This window comes from Aspergillus aculeatinus, assembly GCF_003184765.1.
Source record: "Aspergillus aculeatinus CBS 121060 unplaced genomic scaffold BO66scaffold_31, whole genome shotgun sequence".
Classification (NCBI taxonomy): domain Eukaryota; kingdom Fungi; phylum Ascomycota; class Eurotiomycetes; order Eurotiales; family Aspergillaceae; genus Aspergillus; species Aspergillus aculeatinus.
Window position 1 is genome coordinate 346,645 of NW_020291500.1, and position 17,691 is coordinate 364,335.

The following is a 17,691-nucleotide window of genomic DNA, read 5'->3' on the forward strand; positions in this document are numbered from 1 at the left end:
AGCTCACTCAGGGGTCTCCGAAGAATCTGGTTTGAAGAGGCGAGGTGGCCCAAGGGAGCTTTCTTTCTGATACAGCGTATACGTATAATGATCGATCAGCAGCGGCTGGGACCCTCACAGTCCACTAGCGGGTCCTTGGAAAGGGCTGGTGGGTTCAAGTGATTTTCTTAAGCGACTTAACTTCTTAAGTGAGTTTCCAGCATTAGTGGGTATAGAAGAGGGGTTGGTTGTGCGCGTATGAACAATGAACGATAGCTAGGTTTTCTGCGACGGGGTCTCGAAAGGCAAAACGAAAACAAACCTGCCTAGGGGACAGGAGAGAATGAGGGGAGAAGAAGGAGATGGATTCGAATGACAAAGACAGCTCGGAGCGCAACCCTAGTTTACTAACTTAGTTGGTCGGTCAACTAGTCATTTTGATAGACTAGACTAGAATAGTCCAGTTTTTCAGGTACGTATTATTATTTTCGACTGGAATGGATTACGGATGGAATGTTAAACGTACGGAGTAGCTATAATACAGATGTAATAAGGGCGGCAAAAATAGAGGAAACTCAGACAGCTAGGCACCCCTTGAGTTTTGAGTACTAGGTATCCGCACGTATGTACAGTACGGAGTACAAAGTAGATTTCACCTTGCAATATGAAGTCCATTTGTTGTATGCTAAGGAGTCTTACAAAGTCAAAATGAAGTAACAACTTCAACCAAGAGGAATCGACTCAGACTCGTGACTTGTCATTCTTGACAATGGGTTGGTGGTTACTGGACTACTCGAATAAATCTGCATCTCACGAGTCCTCAACACTGTCTGTCATCAGAAATCCAACAAACCCTGGATGTGCCAGTGGGGTGTGGAACCCAAAACACTAAATACGGACAGTACTCAGTAGTACGTACCTAGACTACCATTAGTAGCTTAGTCGTCTTTTCTAGTCTCATATCTAAGCCTCATAGGGGAGTGGGAAGGGAGGTGGGGGGCGAATGTTGCTAATTATAGTAGCACCCTTCTCTCCTTCCGCCCGTGACGGGACTCCTCCTTTTTCTGCTTCTTCTTCTTCTTCTGAATTTTCTCCTTCTTGTCCTCCCTCATGGAGGAGGCTTGGACAGCTCAGCCAAATTCTGTTCATAGTATGTAATGTTGGTGAAATATTTTGTGTGGCAGAAAGCTCCCAGAGGAGAAGCCTGTTCTATGGACGGCGAATCAAACAAAGAGGGGCTGGGGGCGGGCGGCCCGACTGTGCCTGGTGCCTGTTTGGAAAAGTCCGGCTGCGGAACCAATCTTATACGGTACCTACTGAGTAAAAGGGGAGTGATGTAAATTCAGACTTCGGTAGGTAGCGTGTGGCAGTAGCGACGGGGATGAAGAAAGAAGTACAAAAAAGGTCCTCAGATAGAAGAAGAGTGTGAAGAGTTGGTCGGCGACTTCAGACTGTACCACCAATATTACTCACTCTGTACTACGGCAGTTATATCATCCATCTTTATGACTGTCCGGCAACGCAAGGGGCCGTCGAAAGGTTGGCTGGTTCGCTTCTCAAGCCCGCTGCTATTGATTCGAGTTTATTGGAGGCTTGAGGCACCAGGTATTGTACCGACCACTGCAGGAAGCTTCAATGGTCGACTCGGGAGGTACTATCTTATCACATGATCATACAACTACTCCGTAGCTTGTGGGGGGCTACGATACCACAATTGTATCGTATACACTCTGTTGTAACTACAGTATGGATGCGCGGACTCGATGTGTATGGCCTGTCTTCATGCACAGACTATATCCATTGTAGACATCAACAAATAAGCTCTCACCTATTCAGGTTTTATGACCAGCATACCTAATTCAATTACTCCGTGGTAGTCACTCTACTTTTACTTTACCTAGTTGGCCGCCAAAACTAGTTATCATGTGATAGCATAGTAGGTTCATCCGAGTCCCCACCATCAACAGATTATGACAGAAAATGAAACACACAGGACGTTGAATTTGGTTATCGTGGCTCATGTCCCTTTCGTCATCCTTTCACAATAGGAAGAATCCCCGAGTGCATTCAAATTAGTCAGCATACAAGCCAGCCCTCCCCTATCTCTCCCAGTATCTTTACCAGTGGCTTCATAAACGATACGTAGATTTCCAATGCACTGAGAAGCCTCGGGATGAAGGCGATGGCACTTCAGGTACGCGCGTGTTTGAATAAGCCACAGAAGGCTTCTCGCCAGGTATGAGATTAAATGACCTGACCATATTTCCTGATTTCGAGAGTCTGTTATGAAAACAACAAATGAAATTAACCCGTGATACTTTTGACCCTGGTAACCATCAATTCATTCCTAGCTGATTTAAGAATCCCCATCTTGTTAGACATTGACAACCATCGATTGTGATTGAGAAGTTCCCTCCAATACAATGGAGTCTTGTGCCTTCAAGCCACCTATCAGCGCAACACCTGGAGGTATCTTGATATGGCGGATGTTAAAGCAGGCGAAAGCCACCAACTTTTGTATATTTGGGCAACTTCGAAAGATCTGACCCACGAGATAATCATCCATAACCGTATGGAACGATACATCGAGCTCCATCAGACGGGAATATGTGCGCCCATCCGAGAAAACCTCAGCAAAGGCAGCATGTGATATGTGACGACAGGACGAGATATTCAACTTGCGAATCATAGAGCCTGAATGATTCATGAGTGCAATAAACCCATGAGATGCAAGTCCTGTGGCTTCTGCCGGACCATCTGGGTTAGCATTATCGATATCACGGGTTGATGAAAGATCCACTATCTCTAGAGCAGGATTTGGCCAGTCTGAAAAAAGACGCACAAATCCCTTGTCACTGCAGGTGACGTTATTCGAGAAGCGTAATTTGGTCAATGTCCTGCACTTGGCGTGAATCATGTCAAGCAGATGGTCATCCGCAGTTGTGAAGCCTTCTAATGACAATGTTTGCAAGTTTGGCCCCACCTGATTTATGGTCTGAAGAAGAGTTTCGTTCCCCACTTCCTGGTAAAAGTGTAAAGACAAATGCACCAAGCTTGTCAGGTTAGAAATGGCTTGAAGTGAACGATCCCCAAGCTTCCAGCAGTGTTTCAATTTCAAACACCGAAGTGCAGTACAGCAGCTGGTCAACGCCTCCACGGTTTCGTTATCCAAAGAGCAGTCAAGGTTGGACAATTTGAGGCTCTCTAGCTGTGGTCCTAGCTTTTGGAACAGCTGCCGCCATGAGGGATCGGACACCAAGTTGGTAGCATCTAACTGTAAGCTCTTTATTTGGAGATCACGGCTCAACATGTAGCCCACGACCTGATCTTTCAATTGACCTGCAAAGCGAAGGTTGACATGAGTCACAGAGGGCATGAATGCGAAAATCTTCTCAAAGTCCTGTGTTTCAAGCTCTGAGTGTCGTCTGTTAGTACCCATTAATTGGGGGAAAGCATGAAAGAGCGAAGAGCAGAAAGTTTGTGTGATAGAAAGAGTGAGAATGCCACAGGAGGATAAGGGAACTGAACTGGAGAGGAAAACGTACTAGCGGCATCGAAAATATCGATAGAGTTAAGGTCTGGGCGAAGGAAAAGATTGAGAGTCCGAGGTGTCATGACCCGCCTTTTGGAGAGTATCTGACTCAGACGAAGCAATAGTTGCGGTGGCAAGTCACCAAACTCTTCGATATCGTTGATATTATCTGCAACTTTCTACCAGCCATGGTATTAGGTCAAAGCGCAGCGACTTCAAGGGTGTGGCGATCAGCGTACCTTCGTGCACATCTCGGCCAAGCTCAGGGCACCTTGTTGAGCAAGTCCGTCGAGAAGATTGCTCTGATTTTGACGTCGACTAGTTCTTGGTCCGCGCTTCTTTGCCTTTGCTTTTCTCTCGCTGTCTGCTTGTGCCTTTGAGCATGTCGCACAAAGAAGACCGTGGTTTGGTCCTGTCTTGCTGTATGGAGTAACTGTGAAGCGTTTACCGCATAGCTCGCAATTGCCAAGCTGGCCCGGCATCGGACGCGATCGTTCGTGCATCATCTCGCGGGCGATGAAATCGTCGTCATCATCTGGCTCGCCAGTTCGTCGCGCCTTGCGTCGGGCGAACTCTTTACTTTGCTTGATTTTGGCCAGAGCAACAATCTCTTTACGCTTTCGCTTCTTCTGCTGCTCTGGCGACTCACTAGTGCCCTCATGTGCAGAGTCTTCATCATAGTTTTCCTGATCCTCATCAACCTGGCGTTCTGCATCTCTCAAACGTCTTTGGTAGTCTTGATGGATTTGAGCCGCGGATATATTGTTGGACTGGAAAACGGAACATTAAAAACTCATTCATATTGGGTGAACGGCGAGGTTAAAATTGAACAGTACATACAGCGAGGAAATCGGTAAGTGCCGAATGCCTATGATGTATCATGAGTAGTCCGTCGTGATATAGAGGTATTCCGGGAAGTGTCATTGAGAACATACGGGCCTCGGATTTGGTTCCTTGTCTGTCTTCTCTCGCTCCTTCAACATGTCAGTGAGACACACAGCGGCTTGCTCAAGGTAATGGTACATACATTTTGGTTGAATAAGATTAAACTGTGGATGGGATATGAGATACTTTTGGTGGAAAGCTCAACTTCTGCAGCAGAAATGATCAGCAGGGTTATAATGGGAGATCCTGGCTGGTCACAGGATTCCGTGCCGATTTCGCGTTCCACTTAACGCGAGGTCCACCAAGGCGGCTGCTTATCGCCTCCGGGGTGGCAAATCAAGGAATACTTGAGAAGGGATTGAAGTTTTGAAGAGATAGGTCCGAAAACCCGTACTTTGGTAAATGGAGCGGATTCACTTTTGTCTCTTTCTTTCACTTTTGCCTCTCTGCCTCTCTCTTTTTTCTCTCTCTCTTTTCCGTCGCATTTCTACCTGTCTCTGACTCATCTGTTTTCTCTGTCGACTGTCCTTTACCTCTTTCCGCTAACCTCACACCGGCTAGACCCTGATCCCGCACCTTTCTTATCGGTCATCCATCCCTTCACACATTACACTACTGATAATACCCGCGTTCCACCAACTACGAGATCTATCCCACGGGTATCAGTCTGTTCTTTGTGTGCAGTGACCAGGCACCCAAGTGATCAACATAATGGGAAGAAGTCCATCTACCAGGCAGCAAGGGCGGTTATCAAATACTGGTAAGGCGAAGACTTGCTATCTTTTCCCATGCTGAATGACACGGGTGCTCAACCTGCAATAAGTTATAACACATTGAGAACAAAACTTGGAGATATTATGAGAGATGGCAACTCCGATACTAGCTGACATGTGATGTATAGACCCCGTGGCAGTCCTTCCCAGACGCACTTCTGCGCGGCTGAATCGAACGTCTTTGACCTCGTCAGTCAGCATTTCCCAGGCAGAGAACAATGACAGATGCGGCCCTTTTCCAGCGACTATGGGAGATCAAGAGATGAAGCCGATATCTATCGAAATTGCTATACCTTCCAGGAAAGCGGCAACATTATCAGAGTCTGAAACTTCTCTGCTGGACGAGGGTTCTTCCGGGGTCTCATCGCGAACATACAGTACGCCAGCGACCAGCACTGCAGCTACACCAGTCGAATCTGATGCATCTGGGTCGAAGAAGCGAGTTAGTGCCTCTGCTCGTGCGCGAGAACTACATTCAAGCACTATGTCCCTAAACCCATCCCGAGGGTTGAAAAGACCTGCCGCATCTATGTTTTCTACGACCTTCACGACGGATGCTGCTCTGGCGGAGACTCTACAGGCTCAAGAATTTCAAGGGCGGTCACCAAAGCAACCTAAATCGTCACGTCACTCTAATTCAGGCAGCGATTTCTCTGTAACTGACATGGGACGCTCAGTAGAAAATGAGAGTCTCCATGCACAGCATCTTTCATCCAGAAAACGGCCGCTTCGATCAGCTCAGATCAGCAACGCTCTGCGTGATGACGAACCTACAGGTGACGAGATGAGAACTGACCAAACGGATATCTCCTCAAGTGAATCCGATCTCAGCGAGATTTCGTATTCTCTGACCGAGGTCAGCGAAGATGAAGATGCCGAGCCACAGGAGCCAACCAGAAGTAGGGCTGTACAGAATTCTGGAGTTTCAAGGACGCCACGACAAGGTCCTATATCGGCTCGAAGCAGTTCTTCAGTCCCAGGGGATGTTTGGATGACACGTCGGGTATGTCCTTTGAATGAAGTTGCTGGAAATGTATCACTAAATCACTCTGTAGGCTATCAGGGAACGGAAGAAATTAGAGAAGCAGCACCCATCCGTCACCACGATGTGGGATGATTTGGAAAAATTGCCTCCAATCAAGCCGGTAGCGGCAAATCAACCAAGTGGTATTTCAAGGACGCTCAAGTCATTCCAGCTCGAGGGTCTCAACTGGATGATGCAGCAAGAGCAATCGCAGTATAAGGGAGGTCTCCTAGGAGATGAGATGGGAATGGGTAAAACAATTCAGGCTGTTTCCCTCATTATGTCCGATTACCCGGCCGGAATGCCATCGCTTGTGGTAGTACCTCCAGTTGCTCTGATGCAATGGCAGTCCGAGATCAAGGTTTGCTTCTCGGTTTCTCTCAGTGTTTCAACATGGCTGACTTCTTTTCTTCAGGAGTACACAAGTGGTGTATTGAAAGTTCTTGTCTATCATAATTCCAACCCCAAGGTCAAGACTCTTTCAAAAACGGAATTGGAAACATATGATGTGATTATGATTTCTTGTAGGTGATTAGATGAGCTACAACATGAAACTGAGACTTACAATTTTTCAGATTCTGGCCTTGAGTCAATCCATCGCAAAGAGTGGAAGGGTTGGAACAGAAATGATGGGATCGTGAAGGAGGACAGTAAGTGATACACATTTCTATGTGTTTCATATGCATACTTACAACAACGCAGGCGTCATTCATTCCATCAAATACCACCGACTGATCCTGGACGAAGCGCACAGTATCAAGGTAAGCTTGGTGTGTCCGCTCCTGACTAGGAAGCTCGAATACTAAAACCAAAACACTAGCAACGGACAACGAGTGTTGCCCGCGCCTGTTTCGCATTAAAAGCCAAGTTCAAGTGGTGTCTCTCTGGCACACCGGTTCAGAATAGGATTGGCGAATTCTTCTCACTGCTTCGTTTCTTGGAAGTCCGTCCTTTCGCCTGCTATTTCTGTAAGCAATGCAAGTGTCAACAACTTCATTGGTCACAGGATGCAGAAAAACGGTGTACTACATGTAAACATAGGTAAGTTTCATTTCAGTGCTTTGTGTGTTGTTTTCCACTGTTAACATCCACTGTAGTGGCTTCAGTCACGTGTCCGTTTTCAACCAGGAGATTCTCAATCCCAGTAAGAGCTTCACAAGTCGTCCACTTCTGAGACTAGTCTAACTGAGAACAGTAACTGAAAGAGACAATGCCTATGCTAGAAAGGAAGCTTTGGCAAAATTGCGCCTCTTGACAGATAGGATCATGTTGCGACGAATCAAGCGAGATCATACAGCTTCTATGGAGCTTCCACCCAAACGGTTTGTTACATTCTGCAAGTTGATTGAGCTGCGCTGACTTGTCTCCAGTGTTGTCATCCGTAATGAATTCTTTGGAGAGATCGAACGTGATTTCTCTAGGAGTATCATGACAAACTCTACTCGCCAATTTGATACCTACGTGAGCCGCGGTGTCATGCTGAACAATTACGCCAATATTTTCGGACTTATCATGCAGATGCGACAAGTGGCGAACCATCCTGATCTCATTTTGAAAAAACATGCTCAGAGCGGACAGAACGTTCTTGTCTGTAGTATATGTGATGAACCTGCAGAGGAAGCAATCAGATCTCGCTGTCATCATGAATTTTGCCGCAGATGTGTCAAAGACTATGTTCAATCCTCTGGGATCAAGTCTGTGGTCGACTGCCCTCGTTGTCACATTCCCTTGTCGATCGACTTCGAGCAGCCCGATATCGAACAGGAAGAGGAGCACGTCAAGAAGAACTCTATCATCAATCGCATCCGAATGGAGGACTGGACGTCGTCGACTAAGATTGAAATGCTGGTTTATGAGTTGTACAAGCTTCGAAGCAAGAAACAGACACATAAATCAATCGTCTTTTCGCAGTTCACCTCCATGCTACAGCTTGTCGAGTGGCGCCTACGCCGAGCCGGTTTCAATACAGTCATGCTCGACGGCACAATGACACCAGCGCAACGGCAAAAGTCGATTGAATACTTCATGAACAACGTGGATGTCGAGGTGTTTCTCGTCTCACTCAAAGCAGGTGGTGTAGCACTGAATTTGACCGAGGCGTCGAGAGTCTTTATCATTGACCCGTAAGTTTTTCAAAGGCGGTGGATCTTATCTTTCTTCTTGTCCACTGATGTTTCATGGTCCTAGATGGTGGAACCCCGCCGCTGAATGGCAGAGTGCGGATCGCTGCCACCGCATCGGGCAGCGCCGACCCTGCGTCATCACTCGACTCTGCATAGAGGATTCAGTAGAATCTCGCATTGTGCTACTACAGGAGAAGAAGGCCAATCTCATCAATGGTACCCTTAACAAGGATCAGGGGGAGGCTCTGGAAAAACTTACTCCAGAAGATATGCAATTTTTATTCCGAGGATCCTGAAATGCATAAGACACGTGGGTGGTCCGGGCCTGACCTGTTATCCATTATCTCATGGCAATTGTTGATGCCGGGAAATCTGCCAGGTATCCTGAGGATCCACTTGTTCTACTGAGACATAAGAGTACAACCAGACACTCTAAAGTGCCTGGATCATTATCCGTGGGATAGTTGGTCATACACCAGAACCGAATTTAACGCGGCAGCCTAGAATGACGTCACTCGATTGCGATAACCAAATGCAAATGTGAGTATTTAGTCTGCATTCTGTACATCCATGGGGACATGAAATACCTCTCTGCTGTGAATAATCGCATCGCTCCCCCGCTCGTTCTCTTCTTATGCAAACCTAATCTCTTACCTCATATCATTCCAAGTCTCGTCGGCGCATGGTACTCTGGAAAACCGAAGTGGACATCGATCAGGGACTGTGCACAGTGGACACTGTATAGGGCAGGCTCATTATTAGGCGCCGTGCACTTTTACTTGTTAAGCGACGATGTACCTGTTTATTTACCTATTACGTACTCCGTACTGTGAAATCTGTAACTGATTAGGTGGAACGTGGTCTCCGCTACGCCCTACAGGGAGACTCGGTCCCGTCCTTCCGTCATCGTCCAAACCTCCTGGGGACACGATCGACGGGAAAGAAGCCTTGCCGAGACCAACAACAATCACTCACTCTCTCACACACACCCTCTTTCTCTCTTCTCCCCCACACCCTCTCTCCCTCTCCCTCATTTCTCCCCTCTTCCCGTGGAGGGGCCGCATGATGTCAGTTCCCGCAACTCCGAGGTGTGGTTGAATAAATTCCCAACCACGTATTTTTCTTATTTCTGGTTCGGATCTCTTTCTTAATTGCCCGCACCTTCTTTTGAAAAGAGGGATCGAAACACAAAACAAGGGATTGAAATAAGAAAGAAGAAGAGAAGGGAAAAGAAAAAAAAGAGGAAGAGCAAGAACAATCAAAAGACAACACGGAACCGCAGACGTCTCCTGCATCATCCTGCGCCTGCTTGCTGATCCCCGCACACTCTTGCAGGTAACTGGCGGACCCGCGGGCCCCTACCCCATTACTTGCCATCGTACTTCATCTTGTCCAGCTTCCACTCCTTCCCTCCGCCTCCCATGGAACAAGCGCAACCGCGGACACGTCGACGGCGTCCGGTAGATAAGTATGGTCCGAGATTCTTCGACAAGACAGAGCACGTGCAAGACAGAGCGGCTGCCATGAAGGCCACTTTGCACGGGGACGAACGCTCGCAATCGCAACCTGCTGGAGGCTTTGATAGTACCCCGTATCCTTATGCTCCGCCAGGGTATACCGTCAAATTTACTTTTCATCGTGGCGTCAACCTTCCTTGCGCGGATTTTGGTACCTTCTCTTCGGATCCCTATGTTCATGCTCAATTAATCGTCGACCTTCCGCAACGTCACAAGCAAGATCCCGTTATCTCGTTCCGAACACCTACAGTGCGAAAGAACCGAGATCCGGTCTGGGAGAAGGAGTGGATTGTGGCCAATGTTCCGGCATCGGGCTTCCAGTTGAAATGTAATGTTTACGATGAGGATGCGACCGACCATGATGATAAACTTGGAAACGCCTACGTTGAAGTAGACTCAATCGATGAAGATTGGCCTACTATCAAGGAACAATCTTATCGTGTCAAGAAGCGACTGGGGAGCAAACGAGTATACTTGTTCGGCAACATTGCCGCCTTGGCTTCACGACGCCTCGACGTGGCTTCCCACTTGGTGATCAGCATCGAGTGCCTAGGCAAGACGCCCGGTGATGAAGGAGCGCATATGTACACTGTTGGGCCGAATTACTGGTTCAAGCATTTCTCTCCCCTTATTGGCAGGTTAGCAGGCACCAAGGACGAGGTTCAGAGCCAGAATGGCCAAAAGACAATCAGTCGATACAAGTACGTCTACCTGTTCCAATCCAAGCGTATAGGTACACCGATTTCAACAAGCTCACTGCCCACATTTTAGCTTTCAAGCTATTCAAATACAACTCAAAGGCCCCGTGCCCGCCGAGCTATATCATCGATATGTCGAATTCAAACCATTTGTGGCCGGAATGTTCACGTCCCACAGTCTTCGTGGCAGGATTCTCAACCGAGCGCTCCATCATCAACATGAGCGCATCTACAACTTCGACAAGACAACTCTTACCGGTCAATTCGCATCGCCGTGTGTTGAACTTACTCAGAAGTTTCTGGAGTTTGTTCACTATGCCCAGGGTGGGAGAATCTTCACCTACGTTATTACACTTGACGGACAATTTCGCTTCACGGAGACGGGAAAGGAATTCGGCATCGATCTCTTGAGCAAGCACACCATGCATAGCAATGTATCAATCTATATCGCGTATTCTGGGGAATTCTTTCTTCGACGACGAAAGCATCGCCATCACCGACAGCCTGACACCCCGCATCCTTCAGAAACCTGCAATTATTCCGCGGACGAGTCGCAAAATCACTTGGAAATATCGGTCGATCCAGCTGACTACGAGCTTTTCATCGATAACGATAGCGGCACCTATCGTCCCAATGCCGAGTATCTTCCTCTCCTTAAGCAGTTCATTTCATCCAACTTGGTAGGTCTTCATATAACCACGCTTGATTGCAAAAGGGATGCTGCGCAAATGGAAACATTGAAGAATGAGCAGCGAGAATTCAAAAAGCATGAGGGAAATCAAATGATTTTCCTTCAGCGAAGTAACAGCTCATCATTCTCTCTTTCCAGCTCAGACGAAGAGGACCTGAATGAACGCAGCGACGCGCACGCGCCACGCAGAGCAAGGGGGGACCTGGCGCATAAGGTCCACGAGATGCGCGATGTCAAAGGCCACTTAATAAACTGGGCGCAAGGAGATGACTATGCCGGCTCCAGATTCAAGGCGGGCAATTCCGCACGAGATCAGAGGGGTTTCGAAGGGGGTCCCGTGGATTTATGAATGCCCGACTCCTTCATGTCCAGGCACACCGGAATCCTGCTTGCGTCGACCTATTTCGTACAGGGCTTTTGCAATGATCACTTGCTGAACATCCTCGAAGCTTTCTTCCACCCTTCGTTCCCCTTGGCTCTCATATTCTTATTTTGCCTCTCAATAGGCTCTTCGCTCTGCTCTCTTGCGTGTCTCCTCAGCGATTATGCTTATCTATTATACCTCCGTTATCAGGCCCGCTCATTGATTTATTTTTAACGTTCATGACTTTATTGTTTCGTCCTAAGCCCAGAACAGCTAATAATACAACTGCTTGCGCCACTGTAATCCTCATTCATGATTCCAGCCCGCCTGTGGGGATCTCCGGGCGTCGTCTCTGCTTTAGCTGATTGTCTGGTGGTTATGGAACTTGCGCTCGACGAGTAGAATGCAGCCAGTATGTCGCTCAGATGTTGTATGCTGTGGACTCGATGCAATAAACCAAGAATGCGGCTGTTGCAAAGGACAATAGTTGGTAGCATGCAGAATAGCTGTGTGGTCCTGATGGCGTTCCTAGAGCACCAAAAGAAAAGAATAAGAAAGCAGGAAGGAGACAAGTCGATTACACTGTCTCTCAAATGACTCTCGCAGGTCGCTATTACTATGACTAGACATACGATCCTACTTGACAGCTGCTTTGTGAAACACCCACCGCTCTATCTGCTTTGCGAGCACGGAAGGGAGCCCGCGTCTTATTCAGGTTACGTTCAATGCAACCCATTCAGGACGACAGGCTGCGGATTAAAAGGAAATTGCGGCGAACTGCAACATATGCTTACACGAGGGGTAGGAGAATTCCCTGGGGCGGCTGTGATATGACTGAATTCTGACAACGAGATTGTGGGGTGAAAGAAGCTGACAGGGAGCTGTTGACAGGCATCATGAAGGAGGTGGATCATGGATAGGTAGCTTGATCAAATCTCCTCCTCAGAGGAAATGATGATACGTACCGTAAGGAGTAACAGAAGAGGAAACAACTGTCAAAACTGGCACAAACACAAGCGGCTTTTCGTTGTCGCAGGTCAGCCGGCAGAGAAATGAGCATCTTACCCGATTTTGTCTTAGCCCCCGGCGGGTCTGACTGCTTCGCCCTGGCCTACTTAGTACCTACCCTCTCCGTCCCTCTTTCTTTCTCACCCACTCTCAGATCGCAAACAACTTCAAAGGCCAGATTCCATATCTGTTCCTCGGGGTTCTCGTTTGTCGCATCCTCTGCAGTTTCTGAAGGGCTATTAATTGGTTTTGATCTGTCTGTCATTCTGGGCGTGCTCCATTTCCACCACTCTTATCCTTTGCCCTCACCCCTCTTCCCCTCCTCCCTCCCTTCGCCTCCTCCCCGCGAACTTCGGACAACACCTCCTCCTGGCTTATTATACTTGAACTCAGAAGAGCAGATTCTGCTCCTTCCTCTCAGTTACCATCGCCGGAGCGATCCTTCCTCCGCGCGCACGCGATTTTCGTGACTTTCAGCACACGGTACACAATCGTCTCGCAGCGAGCAACTTTGGTCGCAAATAATTTAGTGACCCATCAATTATCTGAATGACGAGCCATTCTCTGGATAATCTCATTCTTTTGTGCCTTAGCCTTAGTCTGGCGCAACATCCGGCTACGGGACCGCAGACTGTCGATGCCCCCTCCTAGTCCCACCGGTCACTTCTCCGGTCTTTCCTCCTCCGACGGTGATTCGATACCTCCAGCCACTTCACTATGGGCAATGTCGGAAGCCGCCTGGATGACTCCGGGAGCCTGTATTTCAAAGACCAGGCCAAATGTACGCCCCTCTTTAATTAAGGATGCAACAGATTTTGTGGCTCATTTGGACCCGTCTAGTCACGATTGCTGCTGTAACGATAACCAATTCTAGGCGCCGAGTGCTCCTACATCTCGTTCCCAACTCCTTTCCTGCTACCAGATACACCGCTAGGCGCGAAATTGGCGATGAGAGCCCGATCGAATACATACAGGTAAATCGAGAACGCCGGCTATATCGTGGCGGTAAATGCTTGGGTTTTTTGGGGGGGATAAACACCAGTAGCTAACTGCTTCGTTCACCGGTGGACAGGACCCTGATCTTTCGCCATCTGCACCCGTGCCCACATTTCTCCTGCGCTTGACCAACGAAGACGAGCTGAATTTCAATTTTACCTTTATCTTGAGACAAACCCAGACGGGAAACGCCGCCAATGCCACTGTCAATGGGGTCTCTACCTCTCTGCCTGAAGTAGCCGACACCGTTCTAACGGGCCTCACTTTCGCGCATGCGCCCAACACTAGAGACCTGGACAATCTTATCACTCGCGAGTTTCACGCCAATCCGAACCTCCAGAACAATTCTAATGTGCAGCTGGTGGGGGATTATTCGACTTCGGGCAATCCTTCGGTGCAATTTGAATGGTCGTGGAAATGGAAACCGCCCAAGGTCATAGAGGATAAAGGGGGTGGTTGGAGAAACAGCTGCAGTTTCCTTGACTACGACCAGAGAGCCAATCGGTTGAATACCCTTGCTCATTTCTCGTTTTGGGTGCACAGCACTCAGCGTGCTCTCCCCAGTCCTCAGGTCTTGTCACCAAGCCTAGAAATCCCTGTCCCTTTTCGGAATCGTATTCCTTCCTCACAATCCATCGTCTCGCACTCCAGTGATGCAGATACAGCATCTAATCCTCATGCTGTGCCCGTTACACCTCCAGAAGCTGGCGACACGGCCTTCGTGCCCCCCCCTGGGTATGCACCCCCTCTTCCTGTCAAGGTCGATCTTCCTCATTCGCGCCCTGGAGAGGACATGAGTGTGGTTGAGGATGGCCCGTTGTTTCGTGCGACGATGAAAGCATTGGAGCAAAAGACAGGGAATATGCGAGCAAAAATTAAGAAAGTCCTCAAAAAGGCTGAGGCCGCCCAGCAAGCACAAGTGGCCTGCAACGATGCTGTAGAAGCATTTCTTTCCGCATTGAACGAAGCTTCTACATCCAATGCCAATGCGATCCAGCCTGCACTTGACCATTATTTCGAAAAGACGGCACGCCAGATACTGAATTATGAGCGACTAAATACGACACAACTTCAAAAACTCGTTATTGAGCCATTGGTCAAACTCTACAATAACGATATTAAACAAGCCGAGGCCAAGAAGAAAGAGTTTGAAGAGGAGAGTAGGGATTATTATGCCTATGTCAGTCGCTATCTTGGCCAGCGACAGGATTCTTTGAAGGAAAAAAAACGAGCAGAGAGTGACTCGAAGTATCAGGCAAAGCGGCGCAATTTCGAATTAAAGCGTTTTGATTACTCCTCGTTCATGCAGGACCTGCACGGGGGTCGCAAAGAGCAAGAGGTTCTCTCTCACCTGACTAAGTATGCTGATACCCAGGCGAAGAGTTTCCTTGCGGCCGCCAAAAAGGTTGACGATATGGTTCCTCAGTTGGATGCTTTGATACATGAGGTTGGGCAGGCGGACAAGGAATTCCAGTTCCAACGAACGGAGAGGGAAGAGAAGCGGAGAGCACTGGAAAAGAGCAGCAACACCTTTCTCGAACCCGACTCTCTAATCTCAACGGGCGCCCCGTCTACATTCTCAGGGAGTACCAATGGAACTCAGAAATTGGAAAGTGATCTAGGCCGTGCAGATAGCACCGGTTCCCAATTGCGAAGTGTGGCTAGCAACAACTCATCAATCCTACCGCAAGCAAACTCGTCCAGTACTCCGGCGGCCGCGTTGTCCATCCTTGCGTCGACGGCGGGCTCAAATGGTATGTTCACGCCCAGTTTTCAACGATTCCAGTCGTCATGATGGCGCTGTCTAAGATTTGACTCGCGCCCCACTCTCAACCGTACTGATAAAAATGCAGGCCAACAGAGGAAGGAAGGCCTTCTGTGGGCGTTGTCTCGCCCAGGCTCTCATATTGATCCCAAAGGCATCAACAAACAAGCCTGGCACAAGTGAATTCACCCACCTCTTCAGTTTGTCTTAAACTAACCACATACAGATTCTGGATTGTCTTAGATCAGGGAAAACTTTCCGAATACAGCAACTGGAAACAGAAGCTTGATCTTCACATGGATCCCATCGATCTGAGAATGGCATCCGTCCGAGAAGCCCGAAACGCCGAGCGGCGATTTTGCTTCGAAGTCATAACTCCACAGTACAAACGCATTTACCAGGCAACCTCCGAGGAGGATATGTCCAATTGGATAAGAGCAATCAACAATGCTCTGCAGAGTGCTGTAGAGGGTCGCGGCATGTCACCACCACCAATCGCCACGGACAATGATGGTGCCTCTTTCAGTCGTGATATCGGATCTGTGCTGACCGGAAAGACCACCTCATATTCTGTTCAACACTCCCAATCAACTGGCTCTAATAACAATGTCACTCGTCGCACCACTGTAGGTGCAAGACCAAGCTACGTTCGTGATAATCATGGCTTTGAGGAGAATCCTTCCAAGTTACTCCAAACAGTCCGCGACGCGGATCAAGGCAACAATTGGTGTGCTGATTGCGGCTCTACGTCTAAGGTTGAATGGGTGTCTATCAATCTGGGAATCGTCTTGTGCATCGAATGCAGTGGCATTCATCGATCACTTGGGACACATATCTCCAAGATACGATCTTTGACACTGGATGTGCACTCTTTCTCCAACGACATCGTTGAGATCCTCCTGCAGGTCGGCAACCGTGTCAGCAACATGATTTGGGAGGCAACACTTGACCAGTTGCACAAGCCAATCGCCACTTCCACAAGGGAGCAAAGGTTGAAGTTCATCACGGCCAAGTATAGTGAACGGGCATTTGTCCAGGCGCTACCCTCCCCCTTATCCCGCTTTGCTACGGCGGACGAGACTCTTCTTGCTGCAATCAAAAGAAATGACATCCAAGGCGTACTTTATGGAATCGCGCTTCGCGCCAATGTGAACATCACCGACCGTTCTCGCAATACTCATGCCGTGTTTCTCGCCCTAGCCGCAGCTGATCCTGCATCACCGGGGTCGAGCTCTAGTCTGTCAACCAGGTCACCTGCAGGTCCTCCTGTAAAAGCGATTCCTTTCCCGATTGCAGAGATCCTCGTTCAGAACGGGGCCGAGATTCCTCTGCAGCCTCCGCCTATTCCCCTTTCGCCAGCTGCCCAACTATATTTAAGTCAGAGGACCGCAAGAGTGTCCACTTGTATCAGTACTCCTTCCGCTCCTCCGACTGGGAAGAGTACAGCTGAAATCTCAGGTTCACCACCAACGATGCGAGGCCCGGGCACCGATAACAGCGTGGTATCGCCCACACAGGCTCCGAGCTCACTCGACAGTAGGGAGCGTGAGAAGTTGCACAAAAGAGGTAGTGCTGGTGCTAGGTTTGCTGGAAAAGTTGCCTCACTTGGTATAGACCGATAATCATTTCTCCTCCTCTGCCTCTTCCGTCTTCCTCCTCCTCCTCCAAAAAAAAAAAAAAAAAAAAAAAAAAAAAAAAAAAAAAAAAAAAAAAAAATTCGTCTCTGTCTTTTATGTTCTATATCCTTCTCTTAATCCTAATCATAACGAGGCTCCAGTAGACATGATGTCATGCCGAGACCTAGGGCCATATATCTACAGTCTCGATGTCTAACTGAGAGAATGACTGTTATGTTACTGCCAAGACCACTAACGCCATTGTCACAAATTCTTGTTGATATCACCTTCATACAAACTCAGTCCAGCTCTCTTTGCTTTCTTGATTAGTCACCCGCTGCTACCCTTTCCATACTTTTGTCTTCTTCCGCCTTCGCACTGCTGGATCCCAATTCCTGGGACAATCGTAAATCCCACAGTTCCAATCTTGGCCAATTATCACACTGTTGGGGTCTTGGTACGTGCTGCCAAGTGTTCTTGATGAGATTACGGTAGGTCGCATCGGCTGTAGCAGATCGGTCCGCCGTAGACATGATTCTTTTACACGTTAAGAAATTCGAAACTGTCCAGATGGCAAATGACTCTGGTAAACTCAATTTCTTCTGTTCGGCGGCGGACAGCGATGGTCCGAGATACTTATGATGTGGCAAGAGAACACGAATTTTTTCTCGTCCAAGAGAGACCAGCAGTGCACGAAGAACTTTGATTACGGGCAATGAC

At 48.3% G+C, this 17,691-nt stretch overlaps 4 protein-coding genes across 4 annotated transcripts; 3 read left to right on the top strand and 1 right to left on the bottom strand.

Annotated features, from left to right (window-relative positions):
• Positions 1-2,095: 2,095 nt before the first annotated feature.
• rad7 (DNA repair protein Rad7, protein) lies at positions 2,096-4,829 on the bottom strand. Its single transcript, XM_025641898.1, has 6 exons — positions 4,539-4,829; positions 4,447-4,485; positions 4,352-4,379; positions 3,751-4,281; positions 3,525-3,690; positions 2,096-3,393 (listed from the first exon to the last, which is right to left on the bottom strand). Coding segments are annotated over exons 1-6 (1,806 nt in total). The 5' UTR covers positions 4,541-4,829; the 3' UTR covers positions 2,096-2,353.
• A 278-nt stretch (positions 4,830-5,107) lies between these two features.
• On the top strand, positions 5,108-8,612 carry BO66DRAFT_412465 (DNA repair protein RAD16; the record flags this gene model as incomplete). Its single annotated transcript, XM_025649354.1, has 11 exons — positions 5,108-5,156; positions 5,298-6,172; positions 6,225-6,554; positions 6,609-6,717; positions 6,769-6,843; positions 6,896-6,954; positions 7,014-7,234; positions 7,291-7,337; positions 7,389-7,515; positions 7,564-8,316; positions 8,381-8,612. The coding sequence occupies 11 exons, from the start codon at positions 5,108-5,110 to the stop codon at positions 8,610-8,612; spliced, it is 2,877 nt and encodes a 958-aa protein (XP_025502841.1).
• A 1,125-nt stretch (positions 8,613-9,737) lies between these two features.
• Positions 9,738-11,571, top strand: BO66DRAFT_412466 (C2 domain protein; the record flags this gene model as incomplete). The annotated part of the gene is made up of 3 exons (XM_025649355.1): positions 9,738-10,534; positions 10,605-11,332; positions 11,366-11,571. The coding sequence occupies 3 exons, from the start codon at positions 9,738-9,740 to the stop codon at positions 11,569-11,571; spliced, it is 1,731 nt and encodes a 576-aa protein (XP_025502842.1).
• A 1,740-nt stretch (positions 11,572-13,311) lies between these two features.
• BO66DRAFT_439720 (putative ARF GTPase activator (Csx2)) lies at positions 13,312-16,977 on the top strand (the record flags this gene model as incomplete). Its single annotated transcript, XM_025651173.1, has 5 exons — positions 13,312-13,375; positions 13,435-13,568; positions 13,667-15,344; positions 15,444-15,534; positions 15,582-16,977. 5 exons carry the CDS (start codon positions 13,312-13,314, stop codon positions 16,975-16,977), a joined length of 3,363 nt encoding a protein of 1,120 aa, XP_025502843.1.
• Positions 16,978-17,691: the final 714 nt, after the last annotated feature.